Raw genomic sequence first — 16,740 nt, 5'->3', positions numbered from 1 at the left:
TCTCAGCTAGTCAAGGTACACAGAGTATAGTCTGATGTCTCAGCTAATCAAGGTACATAGATTATAGTCTGATGTCTCAGCTAGTCAAGGTACATAAAGTATAGTCTCATGTCTCAGCTAGTCAAGGTACATAAAGTATAGTCTGATGTCTCAGCTAGTCAAGAAACACAGAGTATAGTCTGATGTCTCAGCTAGTCAAGGTACATAGATTATAGTCTGATGTCTCAGCTAAGTCAAGGTACACAGAGTATAGTCTCATGTCTCAACTAGTCAAGGTACATGTAGTATAGCCTCATGTCTCAGCTAGTCAAGGTACACAGAGTATAGTCTGATGTCTCAGCTAGTCAAGGTACACAGAGTATAGTCTCATGTCTCAGCTAGTCAAGGTACATGTAGTATAGCCTCATGTCTCAGCTAGTCAAGGTACATAAAGTATAGTCTCATGTCTCAGCTAGTCAAGGTACATAAAGTATAGTCTCATGTCTCAGCTAGTCAAGGTACATAAAGTATAGTCTCATGTCTCAGCTAGTCAAGGTACACAGATTATAGTCTGATGTCTCAGCTAGTCAAGGTACATAGAGTATAGTCTAATGTCTCAGCTAGTCAAGGGTACACAGAGTATAGTCTGATGTCTCAGCTAATCCAAAGGTACATAGATTATAGTCTGATGTCTCAGCTAGTCAAGGTACACAGATGATAGTCCTGATGTCTCAGCTAGTCAAGGTACATAGAGTATAGTCTGATGTCTCAGCTAATCAAGGTACATAGAGTATAGTCTGATGTCTCAGCTAGTCAAGGTACATAAAGTATAGTCTGATGTCTCAGCTAGTCAAAGAAACACAGAGTATAGTCTGATGTCTCCAGCTAGTCAAGGTACACAGAGTATAGTCTGATGTCTCAGCTAGTCAAGGTACATAGATTATAGTCTGATGTCTCAGCTAGTCAAGGTACACAGAGTATAGTCTCATGTCTCAGCTAGTCAAGGTACATAAAAGTATAATCTGATGTCTCAGCTAGTCAAGAAACACAGAGTATAGTCTGATGTCTCAGCTAGTCAAGGTAATACAGAGTATAGTCTGGTGTCTCAGCTAGTCAAGGTACACAGATTATAGTCTGATGTCTCCAGCTAGTCAAGGTACACAGAGTATAGTCTGATGTCTCAACTAGTCAAGGTACACAGATATAGTCTGATGTCTCAGCTAGTCAAGGTACACAGAGTATAGTCTCATGTCTCAGCTAGTCAAGGTACATGTAGTATAGTCTCATGTCTTAGCTAGTCAAGGTACATAAAGTATAGCCTCATGTCTCAGCTAGTCAAGGTACACAGAGTATAGTCTCATGTCTCAGCTAGTCAAGGTACATAGAGTATAGTCTGATGTCTCAGCTAGTCAAGGTACATGTAGTATAGTCTGATGTCTCAACTAGTCAAGGTACACAGAGTATAGTCTGATGTCTCAGCTAGTCAAGGTACACAGAATATAGTCTGATGTCTCAACTAGTCAAGGTACACAGAGTATAGTCTGATGTCTCTAGCTAGTCAAGGTACACAGAGTATAGTCTGATGTCTCAGCTAGTCAAGGTACACAGAGTATAGTCTGATGTCTCAGCTGGTCAAGGTACACAGAGTATAGTCTGATGTCTCCAACTAGTCAAGGTACACAGAGTATAGTCTGATGTCTCAGCTAGTCAAGGTACACAGAGTATAGTCTCATGTCTCAGCTAGTCAAGGTACATGTAGTATAGTCTCATGTCTTAGCTTAGTCAAGGTACATAAAGTATAGCCTCATGTCTCAGCTAGTCAAGGTACACAGAGTATAGTCTCATGTCTCAGCTAGTCAAGGTACATAGAGTATAGTCTGATGTCTCAGCTTGTCAAGGTACATGTAGTATAGTCTGATGTCTCAGCTAGTCAAGGTACACAGAGTATAGTCTGATGTCTCAGCTAGTCAAGGTACATAAAGTATAGTCTGATGTCTCAGCTAGTCAAGGTACACAGAGTATAGTCTCATGTCTCAGCTAATCAAGGTACACAGAGTATAGTCTGATGTCTCAGCTAATCAAGGTACATAGATTATAGTCTCATGTCTCAGCTAGTCAAGGTACACACAGAGTATAGTCTCATGTCTCAGCTTAATCAAGGTACATAGATTATAGTCTGATGTCTCAGCTAGTCAAGGTACATAAAGTATAGTCTCATGTCTCTCAGCTAGTCAAGGTACATAAAGTACAGTCTGATGTCTCAGCTAGTCAAGAAACACAGAGTATAGTCTGATGTCTCAGCTAGTCAAGGTACACAGAGTATAGTCTGATGTCTCAGCTAGTCAAGGTACACAGATTATAGTCTGATGTCTCAGCTAGTCAAGGTACACAGAGTATAGTCTGATGTCTCAACTAGTCAAGGTACACAGATATAGTCTGATGTTTCAGCTAGTCAAGGTAACACAGAGTATAGTCTCAAATGTCTCAGCTAGTCAAGGTACATGTAGTATAGTCTCATGTCTTAGCTAGTCAAGGTACATAAAGTATAGCCTCATGTCTCAGCTAGTCAAGGTACACAGAGTATAGTCTCATGTCTCAGCTAGTCAAGGTACATAGAGTATAGTCTCATGTCTCAGCTTAGTCAAGGTACATGTAGTATAGTCTGATGTCTCAGCTAGTCAAGGTACACAGAGTATAGTCTGATGTCTCAGCTAGTCAAGGTACATAAAGTATAGTCTGATGTCTCAGCTAGTCAAGGTACACAGAGTATAGTCTCATGTCTCAGCTAATCAAGGTACACAGAGTATAGTCTGATGTCTCTCAGCTAATCAAGGTACATAGATTATAGTCTCATGTCTCAGCTGAAGTCAAGGTACACAGAGTATAGTCTGATGTCTCAGCTAATCAAGGTACATAGATTATAGTCTGATGTCTCCAGCAATAAGGTACATAAAGTATAGTCTCATGTCTCAGCTAGTCAAGGTACATAAAGTATAGTTCGATGTCTCAGCTAGTCAAGAAACACAGAGTATAGTCTGATGTCTCAGCTAGTCAAGGTACATAGATTATAGTCTGATGTCTCAGCTAGTCAAGGTACACAGAGTATAGTCTCATGTCTCTAACTAGTCAAGGGTACATGTAGTATAGCCTCATGTCTCAGCTAGTCAAGGTACACAGAGTATAGTCTGATGTCTCAGCTATCAGTACTGAGTATAGTCTCATGTCTCAGCTAGTCAAGGTACATGTAGTATAGCCTCATGTCTCAGCTTTCAGTCAAGGTACATAAAGTATAGTCTCATGTCTCAGCTAGTCAAGGTACATAAAGTATAGTCTCATGTCTCAGCTAGTCAAGGTACATAAAGTATAGTCTCCCCATGTCTCAGCTAGTCAAGGTACACAGATTATAGTCTGATGTCTCAGCTAGTCAAGGTACATAGAGTATAGTCTAATGTCTCAGCTAGTCAAGGTACACAGAGTATAGTCTGATGTCTCAGCTAATCAAGGTACATATAGATTATAGTCTGATGTCTCAGCTAGTCAAGGTACACAGATGATAGTCTGATGTCTCAGCTAGTCAAGGTACATAGAGTATAGTCTGATGTCTCAGCTAATCAAGGTACATAGAGTATAGTCTGATGTCTCAGCTAGTCAAGGTACATAAAGTATAGTCTGATGTCTCAGCTTTGGAGCTAAGAAACACAGAGTATAGTCTGATGTCTCAGCTAGTCAAGGTACACAGAGTATAGTCTGATGTCTCAGCTAGTCAAGGTACATAGATTATAGCCTGATGTCTCAGCTAGTCAAGGTACACAGAGTATAGTCTCATGTCTCAGCTAGTCAAGGTACATAAAGTATAATCTGATGTCTCAGCTAGTCAAGAAACACAGAGTATAATCTGATGTCTCAGCTAGTCAAGGTACACAGAGTATAGTCTGATGTCTCAGCTAGTCAAGGTACACAGAGTGTAGTCTGATGTCTCAGTTAGTCAAGGTACACAGAGTATAGTCTGATGTCTCAGCTAGTCAAGGTACACAGAGTATAGTCTGATGTCTCAGCCAGTCAAGGTACACAGAGTATAGTCTGATGTCTCAGCTAGTCAAGGTACACAGAGTATAGTCTGATGTCTCAGCTAGTCAAGGTACACAGAGTATAGTCTGTTGTCTCCAGCTAGTCAAGGTACACAGAGTATAGTCTGATGTCTCAGCTAGTCAAGGTACATAGATTATAGTCTGATGTCTCAGCTAGTCAAGGTACACAGAGTATAGTCTCATGTCTCCCAGCTAGTCAAGGTACATAAAGTATAGTCTGATGTCTCAGCTAGTCAAGAAACACAGAGTATAGTCTGATGTCTCAGCTAGTCAAGGTACACACAGAGTATAGTCTGATGTCTCAGCTAATCAAGGTACACAGAGTATAGTCTGATGTCTCTGCTAGTCCAGCTACATGACAGATAAATTTAGCTAGTTAATGTAAATGACACAAGCTGTAGTCAAGATTCATACCAGTCTATGTAAAAGGAACAAAAGAGTCTGTGGTTAACAAGATCATGCCTGTCTAAGTAAACTTAAGCTCAGTATCATTCGCTACACTGCTATACTGGGTCTAACAAAACCTAGTAGAAGGTCGTGATCAGCTAACCTTTGAGCAACCTATGACCGCCTCAACGGATTTAAATCCAATCAGACAAATCCACTACTTGTTAGGGTTTGGCCGGACTTACAAAACGTTTTTAGGATTTTCTTCCGCCGGTCGCTGACACTGATCTATCAACAAACGAAAATCCGCCCTAAAACACAGTTTCTAATGACATGGTTACTATTTCCGCGTGATATTTTCGCAAGATGACATCCTTGAATATTGACAAAAACGCTATTTTCAGCGACTGTTTACTCATTGGCGTATCACTCGGAAGCCGCATCATGCAGAAAATAGCATTTGGAATCGCTCGGGTTTTAGGTAAAGGTTCAAACGGTATGTGTGAATGTTAACTTTCACGATTTGGTAAGCCGTGGTTCTGATTGGTCAGTCCAAAAGGTTAGCTGACACGACCTTCAATTAGCAGTGTAACAAATAATACTGAGCCCAAGTTTACTTATACTGAAGATCAGGCTAACTTGGTTGATGCCTGTCACTAACAGATCAATGCTCATGCTGTCAGTCACTGGATCAGTTGTGGGTCCAAACTCATAAAGTTGGAAAACTGCCATGTGTGTCTTAACAAACATTTTAAAATAAAAATAAATACAAATACAAATAAATACAGTTTGGAACGAACTATAAAACATGTCAGTATCTATAGTAAGGTGAGCTTTCTTGTTCACAAATATCAACTGGCACGACATTAAACACTCCCCCCATCCTAGACCAATCTGTGAGTGGTCTTTGAACACACTGTATTCCAATACTGAATACTTACAGGACAGTCCGCTCTCTATTTGTTGGTTTTGCAGAAAACAGAAGTGTAGAAATTGTATACAATTGAGTTTAAACTATTATAAAAAAATATTCTAGTTTCATCAATGAATGAACTTTGTTGTACACTTCCACACAATTGCTGAAAACCAATTCAACTTCATTAACAGGACACGTGAAGATCCAGGTTAGAATTGGTCTTCGGAAACCCATGCTTGTAAGAGGTGACTTGGTTTGCACGTCATTGTATCCCAATTGCCTAGATCGATGCTCATGACGTTAAGCACTGGATTGGCTGGTCAAGTCTCTTTTATTTACATATAGATGGAATATTGCAGAGTGCTTACATTACACCCTACCCTACCCTACCCTACCCTACCCTAGTTCTAATAAGCATCCTGCCTTTGTCCAATTTCAAGTTCCATCTGGGGAGATTATTATAGTGAGTCAAGTAGTTTATATTAAGAACCTCATGTACTAATCTGTTTTTCCAATCTGTTTCAGAAACTGCCAAACCTGACGTCACTGAATTTGGCCCAGTGTCAGCATTTAACAGACATTACACTCAAATCAATCAAAAGACACTTAAAGAACTTACGTAAATATTAACATATCTATGGTGAGAAACTTCACAGAGGCATGTGTGTTAGACTTTATAATAAACCTTCCCAACCTAGAGCAGGTGGACATAATGCGACGTCAGGGTATCATCGAGGGACGCCAAACTCTGGCCGAGATTGGCAAAGACAGAACGTTGAAAATTGTTCTGCGAGAATTCCACAGTAAAGAGGCAGCGCAGGAAAATCCTTCAAAGATGTTGCCACATTTTGGACAAGTTTGGTACTGAACTCAAGTTTCAAGGACTGGTCATTTATTAATTGGGGGCTGGTCAGCAAATAAGTTTGGTATGAGGACTGCATCATATTTTTCTGAGCACCACATTTATGTAACCATTTTATATGATCCTACTGAGACATGGAACATTTATTCCTGAGTCCCTCCCTAAAATATATGACCAGTCCCAAAATATTGCTTGAGTTGGTAATTTTTTAATTTGAAAAAATAGAACTTACTTTTATCACCCAGATGTATAATTCAGGGTGGAAATAACTTTAATATTGCTATTGTAATCTCGCACGGTGGCACATGTAAAATCACTTGCCCTGATAATTTTTCCACTTTACTGGCTGATTTTCTTGTTGATTTTTAAATAAACAACATAATTAACATTGAAAGTCAACTGGACACCAGTACAGCGTGATATACAAAACACTGGACTGGGCGTCGGGCAATGGGTTACTTGCACCCTTGTATTTGTTTGATACACTTGTTTAATGTCTTTGTGTATTTTTAACTGAACAAACTATCCAGTCATCTTTGTATCTTAAACTGTCAGTGGTAATCATGATTCGCATTGAGTGAGTGAGTGAGGTTCTATGCTGCTTTTAGTGATATTTCAGTAAAATCACGCAGAGGAAACCAGAACAGGGTTTCACACATTGTACTTAAGTGGAGAATCGAACCCAGACTTCGTGAATCAAACACTGTAACCACTCACGGTACCCCACGTCCCTTAAGACACTGACATAATTTAAGGCAGGGTGTTTGGTAGTTAGGAAGTAAGGCTGGAAGTAAAATTATTTATGTACTCGTAATATGGCTTAAATTCATGGGTTTCCTTTCACATTGCTCAAGTCCACACATTTATGGAGCTTGATGATCTTACCTCTTTGAGTGCAAGGGATGATGGTGAGTGAGTGAGTGAGTTTACTTTACGCTGCTTTTAGCAATATTCCAGCAGTATCATGGCTGGGGACACCAGATATGGGTTCCGTGAATTGTATCCATGTAGGGCATTGAAACTGGGTCTTCTGCATCACTGATGATGATGATGATGATGATGATGATGATGATGATGATGAACAACTTTTTTTATCAGGGATATATATAAATAAAAAGATATTCTCTTTAAATGTCTTTGAGTCAGTATTTATTAAAACAGATGATTATTTACAGGTAAATGTGCATAATATACATGAGAGGTCACAACAGCTTGAGATGTCCAGTCACTCTGTCCACCAGTTCAGCAGGACCTGAAACAAATCATGTAAACATATCATACACAATGCCATGAGAATGTGGTCAAATGTGACACATGTTATGTTTGAGACTACACTTTCTCAGTAAACAGAGGCCCAGATAAGCTGCGTATCCAGGTAAAATATGCAAAGAAACTTTCCAATTAGGCATTGAAATATATAATTGTTATGCACTACCAATTACGAGATTTAAATACGCTAAAGAGTTTAAAACAAATGCTGCATGGAATGGAATATACATATAAAAATCGCTTGCTTAATGAAAAAGACATCGATTGCTATCAAGTTGTAATTGTGAGTATAGCACAAGTGCTGTACTGTCAGTGTAGGATGACTGTTTTTATGAAATCATTTCCCTTATATTTAAGTTGGTTTTGATTAGGTATGACATAAGGCAGAACATACCTGCTTAGTAAACTTGCTCAATGACACAATACTTAGGTGAGTAAAATGACTGAAATACGTTACATATTTGAAAGCAGTGGGTAACGGTAAATGAAATACCCACTCAACATTCATAATACCCACTCCCAAAAAATACAGTGGGTACAGTACCCACATTAGCTAAATCTTATCTGGAGCTCTGAGTAAGTACAGATTCCAGTACTTTTGTTGGTTTGAGTCCCATCTGGGATTCGAACCCACACCCTAAGAGTTAGACACCTAATCGCCAGCAGACAAAGTCAGCCACTCATCCACTGCGGCTTACACTGAAATGGAAGTCAGACAACTGGTAGTCCAGACCACAGACTTTGTGTACCTCTCACTTTCGCTTGGTCAGATACCATAGGAAGGAAACTCGTTTGGTATAATTGGTATGTAATGAGACCTCGTGTAGTATTCTCTATGTGTCGCCCATGTGTAAGCTACATTTCCCATGTCTAAGCTATTTACAGACCGCCACCATATAGCTTGAATATTGCTGTGTGTGGCTTTAAACAAAAACAAACAAAGGGTTCAAAGGTTTCTGAATCACAAGCAAGCAACTGACCTGGTCCAACTCCCAGCACTGTCCTTGACCCTGGAGCTATCTGTGTGCGCGACCTGCGTCCCTGATAACACTTGTTGTCAGACCAGCTGACTGAGCTGCCTTCGCCAGTGCTAACCTAAACATCACAATAATCATAAATGGCAAAACTGATCGAAATTGATAGCAAAAGTAGGTGATGCACATAAATCCTCATTCTAGATCTAACATTACTGTGTCCGCCTCTGTGGTGTGGTGGTTAAATCCGTCCCGAGAGCCGAAGGTCGCTGGAGTTCGATCCCTGACCGTCCATACCAAAAGATCGTTAAAATATGGTACTTGTTGGTCCCTGCCTGGCGCCGGCATTAATGGGTACAACAAGGACTGGTCGGCTTCGAGTCAGTATAATGTGTCTGAGTGGGGTATTCATGCTTCACTCGCGCGCATGGTATCTCAGTGGGCTAGCACTATAAAACCAGCTTAAATCTGGGCTAGTACAAGCAGCCGCGCATACACACATACACCGCGCATGTCCGTGCGTCATATGAGCCGAAATATTCTCAAGCCGCGACGTTAAACCCAATTTCACCTCACCTAAGATTCCTGTATATTCAACCTTGATCATTACCTTACAGAGTATGTATCCAGTTTGTAGTAGAATTATGTATTCTGCTTGTCATGTCATTTTCATCAACACCTCAATCAAGATGGTCTAAAAATAATCTTGTCTTGGACGGAAAAATCTGTAGTGGATAGCATTGATATTCAGTAGCCAAATTTCAAGTTATCTGGTTATAACAGTACATACACAGGTCTTACTGTGAGTGAGGGAGGGAGTGAGTTGGGTTTTAAGCCACTTTTAGCAATATCATTAGCGGGGACTCCAGATTGAGTGAGTGAGATTAGTTTTACGCTGCACTCAGCAATATACCAGCTATATGGCACTGTTCTGTAAACAATTGAGCTTGGACCAGACAATCCAGTGATCAACAACATGAGCATCGGTCTGCGCAATTGGGAACCGATGACATGTGTCAACCAAGTCAGCGAGCCCGACCATGCGATCCCATTAGTGGCCTCTTACGACAAGCATGGGATGAAGATCAATTCTAACCAGATCTTCAAGGGTAGGGAACACCAGAAATGGGCTTCACACATTGTACCAATGTGGGGGATCGAAACCGAGTCTTTGGCATGACAAGTGAACGCTTTCACCACCCCACCGCCCCAGGTCATACTGTGACCACCTCTTCTGTGACCATGGATACCCAGGACTTACAAGGATGTTTCATCATCTGTCTTGACCACTACTTTTGGCTGACCACTTGACCGCCACTTGTACAGATGGTCCTGGTTATTGCGGAATGCCTTCTCAGCCCCTGCTACAGCTGCATGAGCACACTGAATACAGAACACAGAACACAGGGAATTCAATAAAACACTGCCGGAGACATGTGGCATTCATCTTACAGTCTGTTTAATTTCATGAGATGATGAATTGCTCACTAACACAAAATCTATTAATTGCATAAACCCAAATTTTGCACAGTCACATGCAATCGACAGACCAACTCTGATGATTTTTCTCATAATTTTGGACACCCGAATAAAAGTTGTTAAACAAACGATCCTTAGTTAGTTGTAACTTTTTCTCTATATTTTACCAGGGGCACTAGCTGATAGAACAGCCCGGTAATCAACAAGCATGTGTAGTAAAATTTCACTTTCACATGTGCAACTCACACAGCTGATTTTGTGTTAGTGAGCAATTCATAGGTCTCAAATGAAATCAAACAGACTGTAGTTCCTATCATCATGTTGGATAATCAGAATGAAGAAGTGTCAGTTTAAACATGAAAGAGATTAGATTGTGCACATTTACCAATAAATTGCAGTTCCAGTCAATTTCACCCTGATCATTTCATTCTAAAATGAACAGGCTAAACAAATCTTGATTGAATACATACACTTTTGCACACATGAGCACCAACTCAATGTTTGTTTCTTGTTGTTTTACACACCGCAAATAAAAATATTCCAGTTCAGTGACAGTGGTCTAAATTTAATCAAGCCAGGAACTCACAGTCCAGTGATTGGCATCAAGCATCCATCAACGCAAATTTGGATATGATGACTAAGTCAGCGAAGTCTGACTACCCCTACCTCTTCTGATTTATTTAGACCAACAGAATTTTACTAGAATGACACTTAGACTAGTGACTAAACTTGCAGACTGGTATTATCATGGAAAGTCTGGTCAGCTGTAATTTCTATGTTAAACCTTTGGCATTTTTTTCAAAGGTTCATTTTCACCTGAGCTGCTATCTTCCCTTTGCCCATCTTGAGGTCAGTGCGGGCGACGATGACCATCTTGTATTCTCCTGAGTCTGATGCCAAGAGTGGGCGGGACAACTGCAACAAGAAAACATCCCATGTTCAATGTTACATCTCGCATTAGAAAACCCTTTAAAGGAGCAGGGATATATGGCTTCAGCATGGCAGTTTAACACTACCACCTAGTTCTCATTTGCTGTTGAGAGACTATTTGCGGACACAACTGAATGTACAATGAGACTGGGTTACTGTTGGTAAGGACAGTGGGCATGGGAATTTGAGACAATGTTAACATGCATAAACCATACCAAAGGGCATGTGGTAATTAATGTCTGCAACCTTATTTCATTTTAGAAAGATCTCATAACGCTATAAAGACAGACCATAATGACTATTATTATTATTATTATTATCAGCAAATATAACATAAATGGCCAGTATTTTTTCTTCAATAACAAAACACGTCCAATAAGTCTGACAACAAAAACCATGATCTAGGAAACTGATGAAATTGTTTCAAAAGAATCAAATGAGTAAGCGAAGTATTATCTGTAAAGGGAGACAATATGATCTGATCATATGGTGTCTTATGCTTTAACAATGTCGTATGAGAGATGAGACTAAAATCACATTGACCATAAACCATTCATTATGTCACAATCTGAATAATCTGAGGATGAAATGACAACATTCATTTTCTTGACAGAAGAGGAGAGGTTTGTCAAATTGTATCAAGTGTATGGAACTCACATCATCTGTAGCATTTGCCGTCATCTTGCCTATTCGTCTGGTAAAACCTTGCCTTGAACATCCATCCAACTGCAATGCCAATTCCAAAGCCCCAACACGAATGTTGCTGTTTGTTTCTGATCAACTGACAACATCTTCTTTCTTCAAACTCCAATCAATCAGACCAGCTTTGAAGAGTTGGGGTGTATCATGAAATCTGTTCTGAATAAAGTTGGTTCAAACATCCACAGATTTCACAAAGAATTACAGTCAGATCCAGCTACTAACTTACTCAAAAGCATGTCCGTACATATAAATTATTATTATTTGACTTGTTTATTAGCTTGTTACACGGTGCGCTAACCAACTCCAACAACAAACTCTTTCACGCGTGGAATACTGGGCTAAAGCCGGCGGATGTTGATCGCGAGCACTTCCTTTTCCTTTCTCACACACTGAAAATGGTTGCAAAAGTGTGCATTTTCGCTGGTTGATTTTACCGCACAACCAATCAACGATCTAGATTACCACACTGAAAACATAGAATATTGGATGTATTATTATTAGACGCGAGTTCAGGTACGATTTGCGGGAGAACGAAAGAAGGAAAGACGATGAACTTATACGACCATATCAAACAACTGCATCAAGCAGAGCTTTATGGCGATCTTACAAACATTTGGTAATGATGTATTCAAATATCCACGCACACCAAATTAATTTGTAGTGGCAACATTTTTCGGTTAAACTGTTTTCCTCACAAAGATTTCTATCATGAATAGCATTTTCATAAATTTTGGTCTAGACTTATTTTGGATTTTGGATTTCGTTGGGGTAACTTTTCTTTTCACTCTTTGATAACAGTAGAGTGTTTTACAGGATCAAGCACGTGCAATATTCTAGAGATTACATGTAGTATACGCCAGTGAAGGATTTCTTTATGTGTGTATGGAGTCTAGAATGTATTGCAATAAGTTGGGGGTTTTTCAATGGTTAATGAAAAACGCGATTTTGTTGCTTAAAAACAATAATATGATGATATAATATTTGTTCATTCAATGAGTTTATTGTTTCTTATAATTGTTTCAGTCCTCCTTTGTGTTGTCTTTGTGTGACAACAGTGCAGAGATGGAGGTGCTGTCACTACCACAGAAATACCAGTGTCTTGTTCATTTTGGAGACTTTTCCCTATACCACACAGAAGAGTTCAAAGAGAAGCCGAGGTAGGCAGGCTGCCTTATCTCTCATATGTCTCCACACATGTATCAAAATGGTGACAATTTACAACACAATCCAAACACAGTTCACTGTTAAATGCTAGCACCCAGCTAAAAGACAGCTGTTCAAAATAAACTCTACCCCAGTCTAGAGTCCTTCGGGACAATGAGTGAACCACAAAACCAAGCAGAGTGTTGATTGTTTTAACCAATATGCTGTACAAGGGCATCCTGTCAAAGTCATTTACAATTCACTGTACAGGTTGCTTCCCCTGGGTATACCAGAAACCTGTGTAGATTTTGAATCTCCGATTTGCCCATACAATGTTTGGGGTTTTGTCAGTAGGGTGCATATTGAGGAAACAGCTATTCGCGATATTTGATAGTCTATTGCGACCAACTATTGCAATAATCAGTAATAAGGAGTGCCCACTGTATTTATAAAATACAGTTAACCAAGCTTCTGTGGTAGACAGTTTTATGGTGTTATTTGATTGTGATGACTTGGTAACCGAGTGATGTCCCAATGATCTGAAAAGCATTGTGATACTAATGTCATTGCATTGGTGTCTCTTCAGGATGTTTGAGGCCAGTTTTGAATAACAAACATTAGTGGTGGTCGATTTACTTGAATTAATGAAGATTGTGTAGTAAATAAACTTGACCAAATGTCGATCACATTTTCTCATAATCGAACACAAACGATTTTGGAACCGCTGTTATAGAGTTTGAAATATTTGATGATGGAACATATCTAGGACGTTGTCAGGGCCTGAAAGCGTGTTTATTTCTAAGAAAACTCACTTCACTTTCTGAAAAGTCATGACTGAATATTTCTTGAAGAATCTGGGAAGTTAATGTTACACTGGAACTGAATCATTTTACACTGGATGTGAAATCTGCAAATGTAATTTGTGCAGTTTCTAAAACAACAGAGAACCAAATGTTTTTGTTTATACTGATCTGCAACTACAACCTGAATAGGAAAATCTAAAAAATGATGCTAACCAATTTTTTTTTTTTCGATGATTGGTCGTTGGTATTGAACCAATCACCAATTGTGAGATTTCAGCCAATTCCCAACACTAACAAACATGAACATAACGCTAAACACGTTACAGTAACATTGTAATGATTGTTTGTTTCAGAGTATATTCAGGGAAGTCATTGCTCCTGAAAAAAGCCATCAACAAATCAAAAGGCAAATGTTCAGGATCAACTGTGAGTTTCACATTGTTCAGACTAACTAAAGTTAGTCAATTGAGAATTTCAACGAAACACATCTTTGTGACTAGTTCATGGTGCTATATATATATATCTTTATCATATTTCATCACATTGAAATCAAGGTTTTCTGAATAATTATCATAAAATGAAATATATTTAAAATGTCTTTATATTCAGACACCTACTTGTGTAAATAGTGATTGCATACAGCAATAGCCCCAATATATTTCATTTCCACCAGCAATTAGACATGTTTGACATTAACAAAACTATTCTTTCACGAGGGTGGTGATGATTTTCATCTCGTTCAGGCAAGAAGATTGAAATGTAGACATACACTTGGAATGCTGTACTTTTCAGGATGTCATATCTGAAGTTGATGTCAAGTTTAAGCTGTATCAGTGTCTGTTTCAACAAAACAAAACACAGAAGCTCTCAATGTGGTAAGTTGTTAACTGTTCTTCATATAGTACAAAAGAACCCTTGAATGTCCGGGTGTAAATAAACCTTCAGTAACCCATGCTTGTCGCTAGAGGCGACTAATGGGATCAGTTGGTCAGGCTCGCTGGCTTGGTTGAGACATGTTATCGGTTCCCAATTGCGCAGGCCGATGCTCATGCTGTTGATCACTGGACTGTCTGGTCCAGACTCGATTATTTCCAGATCGCTGCCATTTTTCTGGAATATTGATGAGTGAAGTGTAAACCTAAACTCACTCACTCACTCACATACACTCCCCATCAAAAGTTTTGACTCACTAGTGTAAATATAGCCACTTACTTCAGTCAACTGATCCAAACTAGATTTTGCATAACATTCTATACAGTTTAAGGGTACTCTTTATACATGAACTGATGTAATGTAAAACAAATTCATAATGTTGAAAAGATGATTTTCATGAGTTCAAAAACTTCACACCAAAACCCAGTGGTTCACATGCACGATATTTGCACATGCATTTCAGCAATTTGATGCATAAGGTTTGCAGTTGTTTCCCCAAGTTAGTGGACAAATTCATTTTGACGTAACCACATATATATACATAACATATAGTGAGTATCTAAGCTTTTGATAAGTAGTATAGTACAAAGTGACACACACTAACAAATACCAGATATACTACTCAAACTTTGCTAAGAATCACAAAAATTCCCAACTTTACTTAAGCATAGATTTATAATTTGAAACTGTATCCATTTTAAAACTGGATAGATAATAATATGGGAAGGCTACCGGTAAAGGGACCACATGGTGCGGTATTGAGATAAGGACAGATTCATAATCTACAAGCTTTCCCCAATAAATGCAAAATGAATTAACCCGATATCTTTTAAACTGACAATGTAGTGCCCAGTTAAATGATGGTGGGGTTAGAAGTTAGTAGAAATGCTTCAGTGAGAAAATCACGGGTTAAAAGAGATCGCGTGTATTCTTTCAGCCATAAAACAATTATAAGTATGAAGTTACCGTGTGCTCATTTGAATGTGTGTTGTTAACAGATAAGGTGTGATAAAGCAAAAGCGAATTTTATTTTCATCTGTTCAAATAGCTACGCGCATGTGAATGGTCGAAGTGGTCCCTTTTAGCTTAAGTTTTATGATTATGCATGAATATTTTATTTACCCAATACACCTGGTAGATAACAAGTCATAAGCGTGTGGTTATTTTAGATCGAACAACTGGATACCTAGACATACAAAACAAAGTTATATTAATTTGATTTCTTTGATTGCATGCATTCTGAGGTTACAAAGAGACTATGGGAGAGACAGTGGTCGATTTTTGATCAAGCGGTTTTGGTCCGAATCCTACTGGGATCTAGATATCTTCTCATGTAGTGACACTATTGTGCAATGCATGATATGAAGACTAAAGTTGCAACAGCAGGTTCCACTGTTCACAACTGTGTAGTTGCAAGCCTTCCCACTGAATTTACCCATGGCGATCCATCCGGTTAGAATATTGAGCTTCAGTAATACATGCTTGTCGTAGAAGCGACTAACAGGATCGGGTGGTCAGGCTTGCTGACTTGGTTGGCGAGGTCATCTGTTCCCTACGCAGATCGATGCTCATTCGGGTTGATCACTGTATTGTCTGGTCCAGACTGATTATTTACAGACCGACGCCATATAGCTGGAACATTGCTTGATGAAGCGTAAAACTAAACTCACTCACTCACCCATTGAATTAATACTAGTTTGCAATGAGATACCGTTAAAAACGCCGTAAGAAAACCAACTCTCTCACATTGGTTAATAACAACTGAAATGGTGCTTGAATTTCAGATACTTTTATGTATAGAACCTTAATGACAAACGGAGACCCTGGAATGCCACCCATGCCTCCTTGAACAGTTCAACATAATGTTACGATCAATCAGTATCCATATGGTCTGCAGTGGCTGGTTTCATAATGTCTTCCGCCTTTTTAGGACAGACCAACCTACCCCCTGATTGTTTGATTTCTGGTGACCTGCCTGGAGACAGTAAGAACAAGTTGGGGTTTTACGCCTCTTTTTCTGGTGTTGAAACACAAATGGTTCAATTTGCACTGTGTCTGTTTGTTTATTATCTTTGTTGGTTGGTCCATCATCATTCTGCTAGCATCCTGGAACCATTGATGTCCCGGTTCCGCGAGTGGGCTCAGGTGGTACATATGCAGTGACTGCACACGGAAGAGGACAAAGTGTATCTTTTGAGTCATCAGGAACATACTGTCTGATAGAATTGTACAGGTACAGCTTCCTGGCATAACTCAATCCTACTGGATGGATGAT

General features: G+C 39.3%; 1 protein-coding gene across 1 annotated transcript; it reads right to left on the bottom strand.

The window, feature by feature from the left end:
• Positions 1–7,364: 7,364 nt before the first annotated feature.
• Positions 7,365–11,580, bottom strand: LOC124269538 (peptidyl-tRNA hydrolase 2, mitochondrial-like). The gene is given in 6 exon segments (XM_046704572.1): positions 7,365–7,484; positions 8,482–8,530; positions 8,533–8,596; positions 9,737–9,858; positions 10,771–10,869; positions 11,542–11,580. Coding segments are annotated over 6 exon segments (408 nt in total). The 5' UTR covers positions 11,566–11,580; the 3' UTR covers positions 7,365–7,434.
• Between the last annotated feature and the right edge of the window lie 5,160 nt (positions 11,581–16,740).

This window comes from Haliotis rubra, unplaced genomic scaffold (assembly GCF_003918875.1).
Source record: "Haliotis rubra isolate DU_JTF1 unplaced genomic scaffold, ASM391887v1 Scf1015, whole genome shotgun sequence".
Classification (NCBI taxonomy): Eukaryota; Metazoa; Mollusca; class Gastropoda; order Lepetellida; family Haliotidae; genus Haliotis; species Haliotis rubra.
The sequence above is the reverse complement of the archived record's forward strand: the minus strand, read 5'-3'. Positions and strand labels throughout refer to the sequence as shown.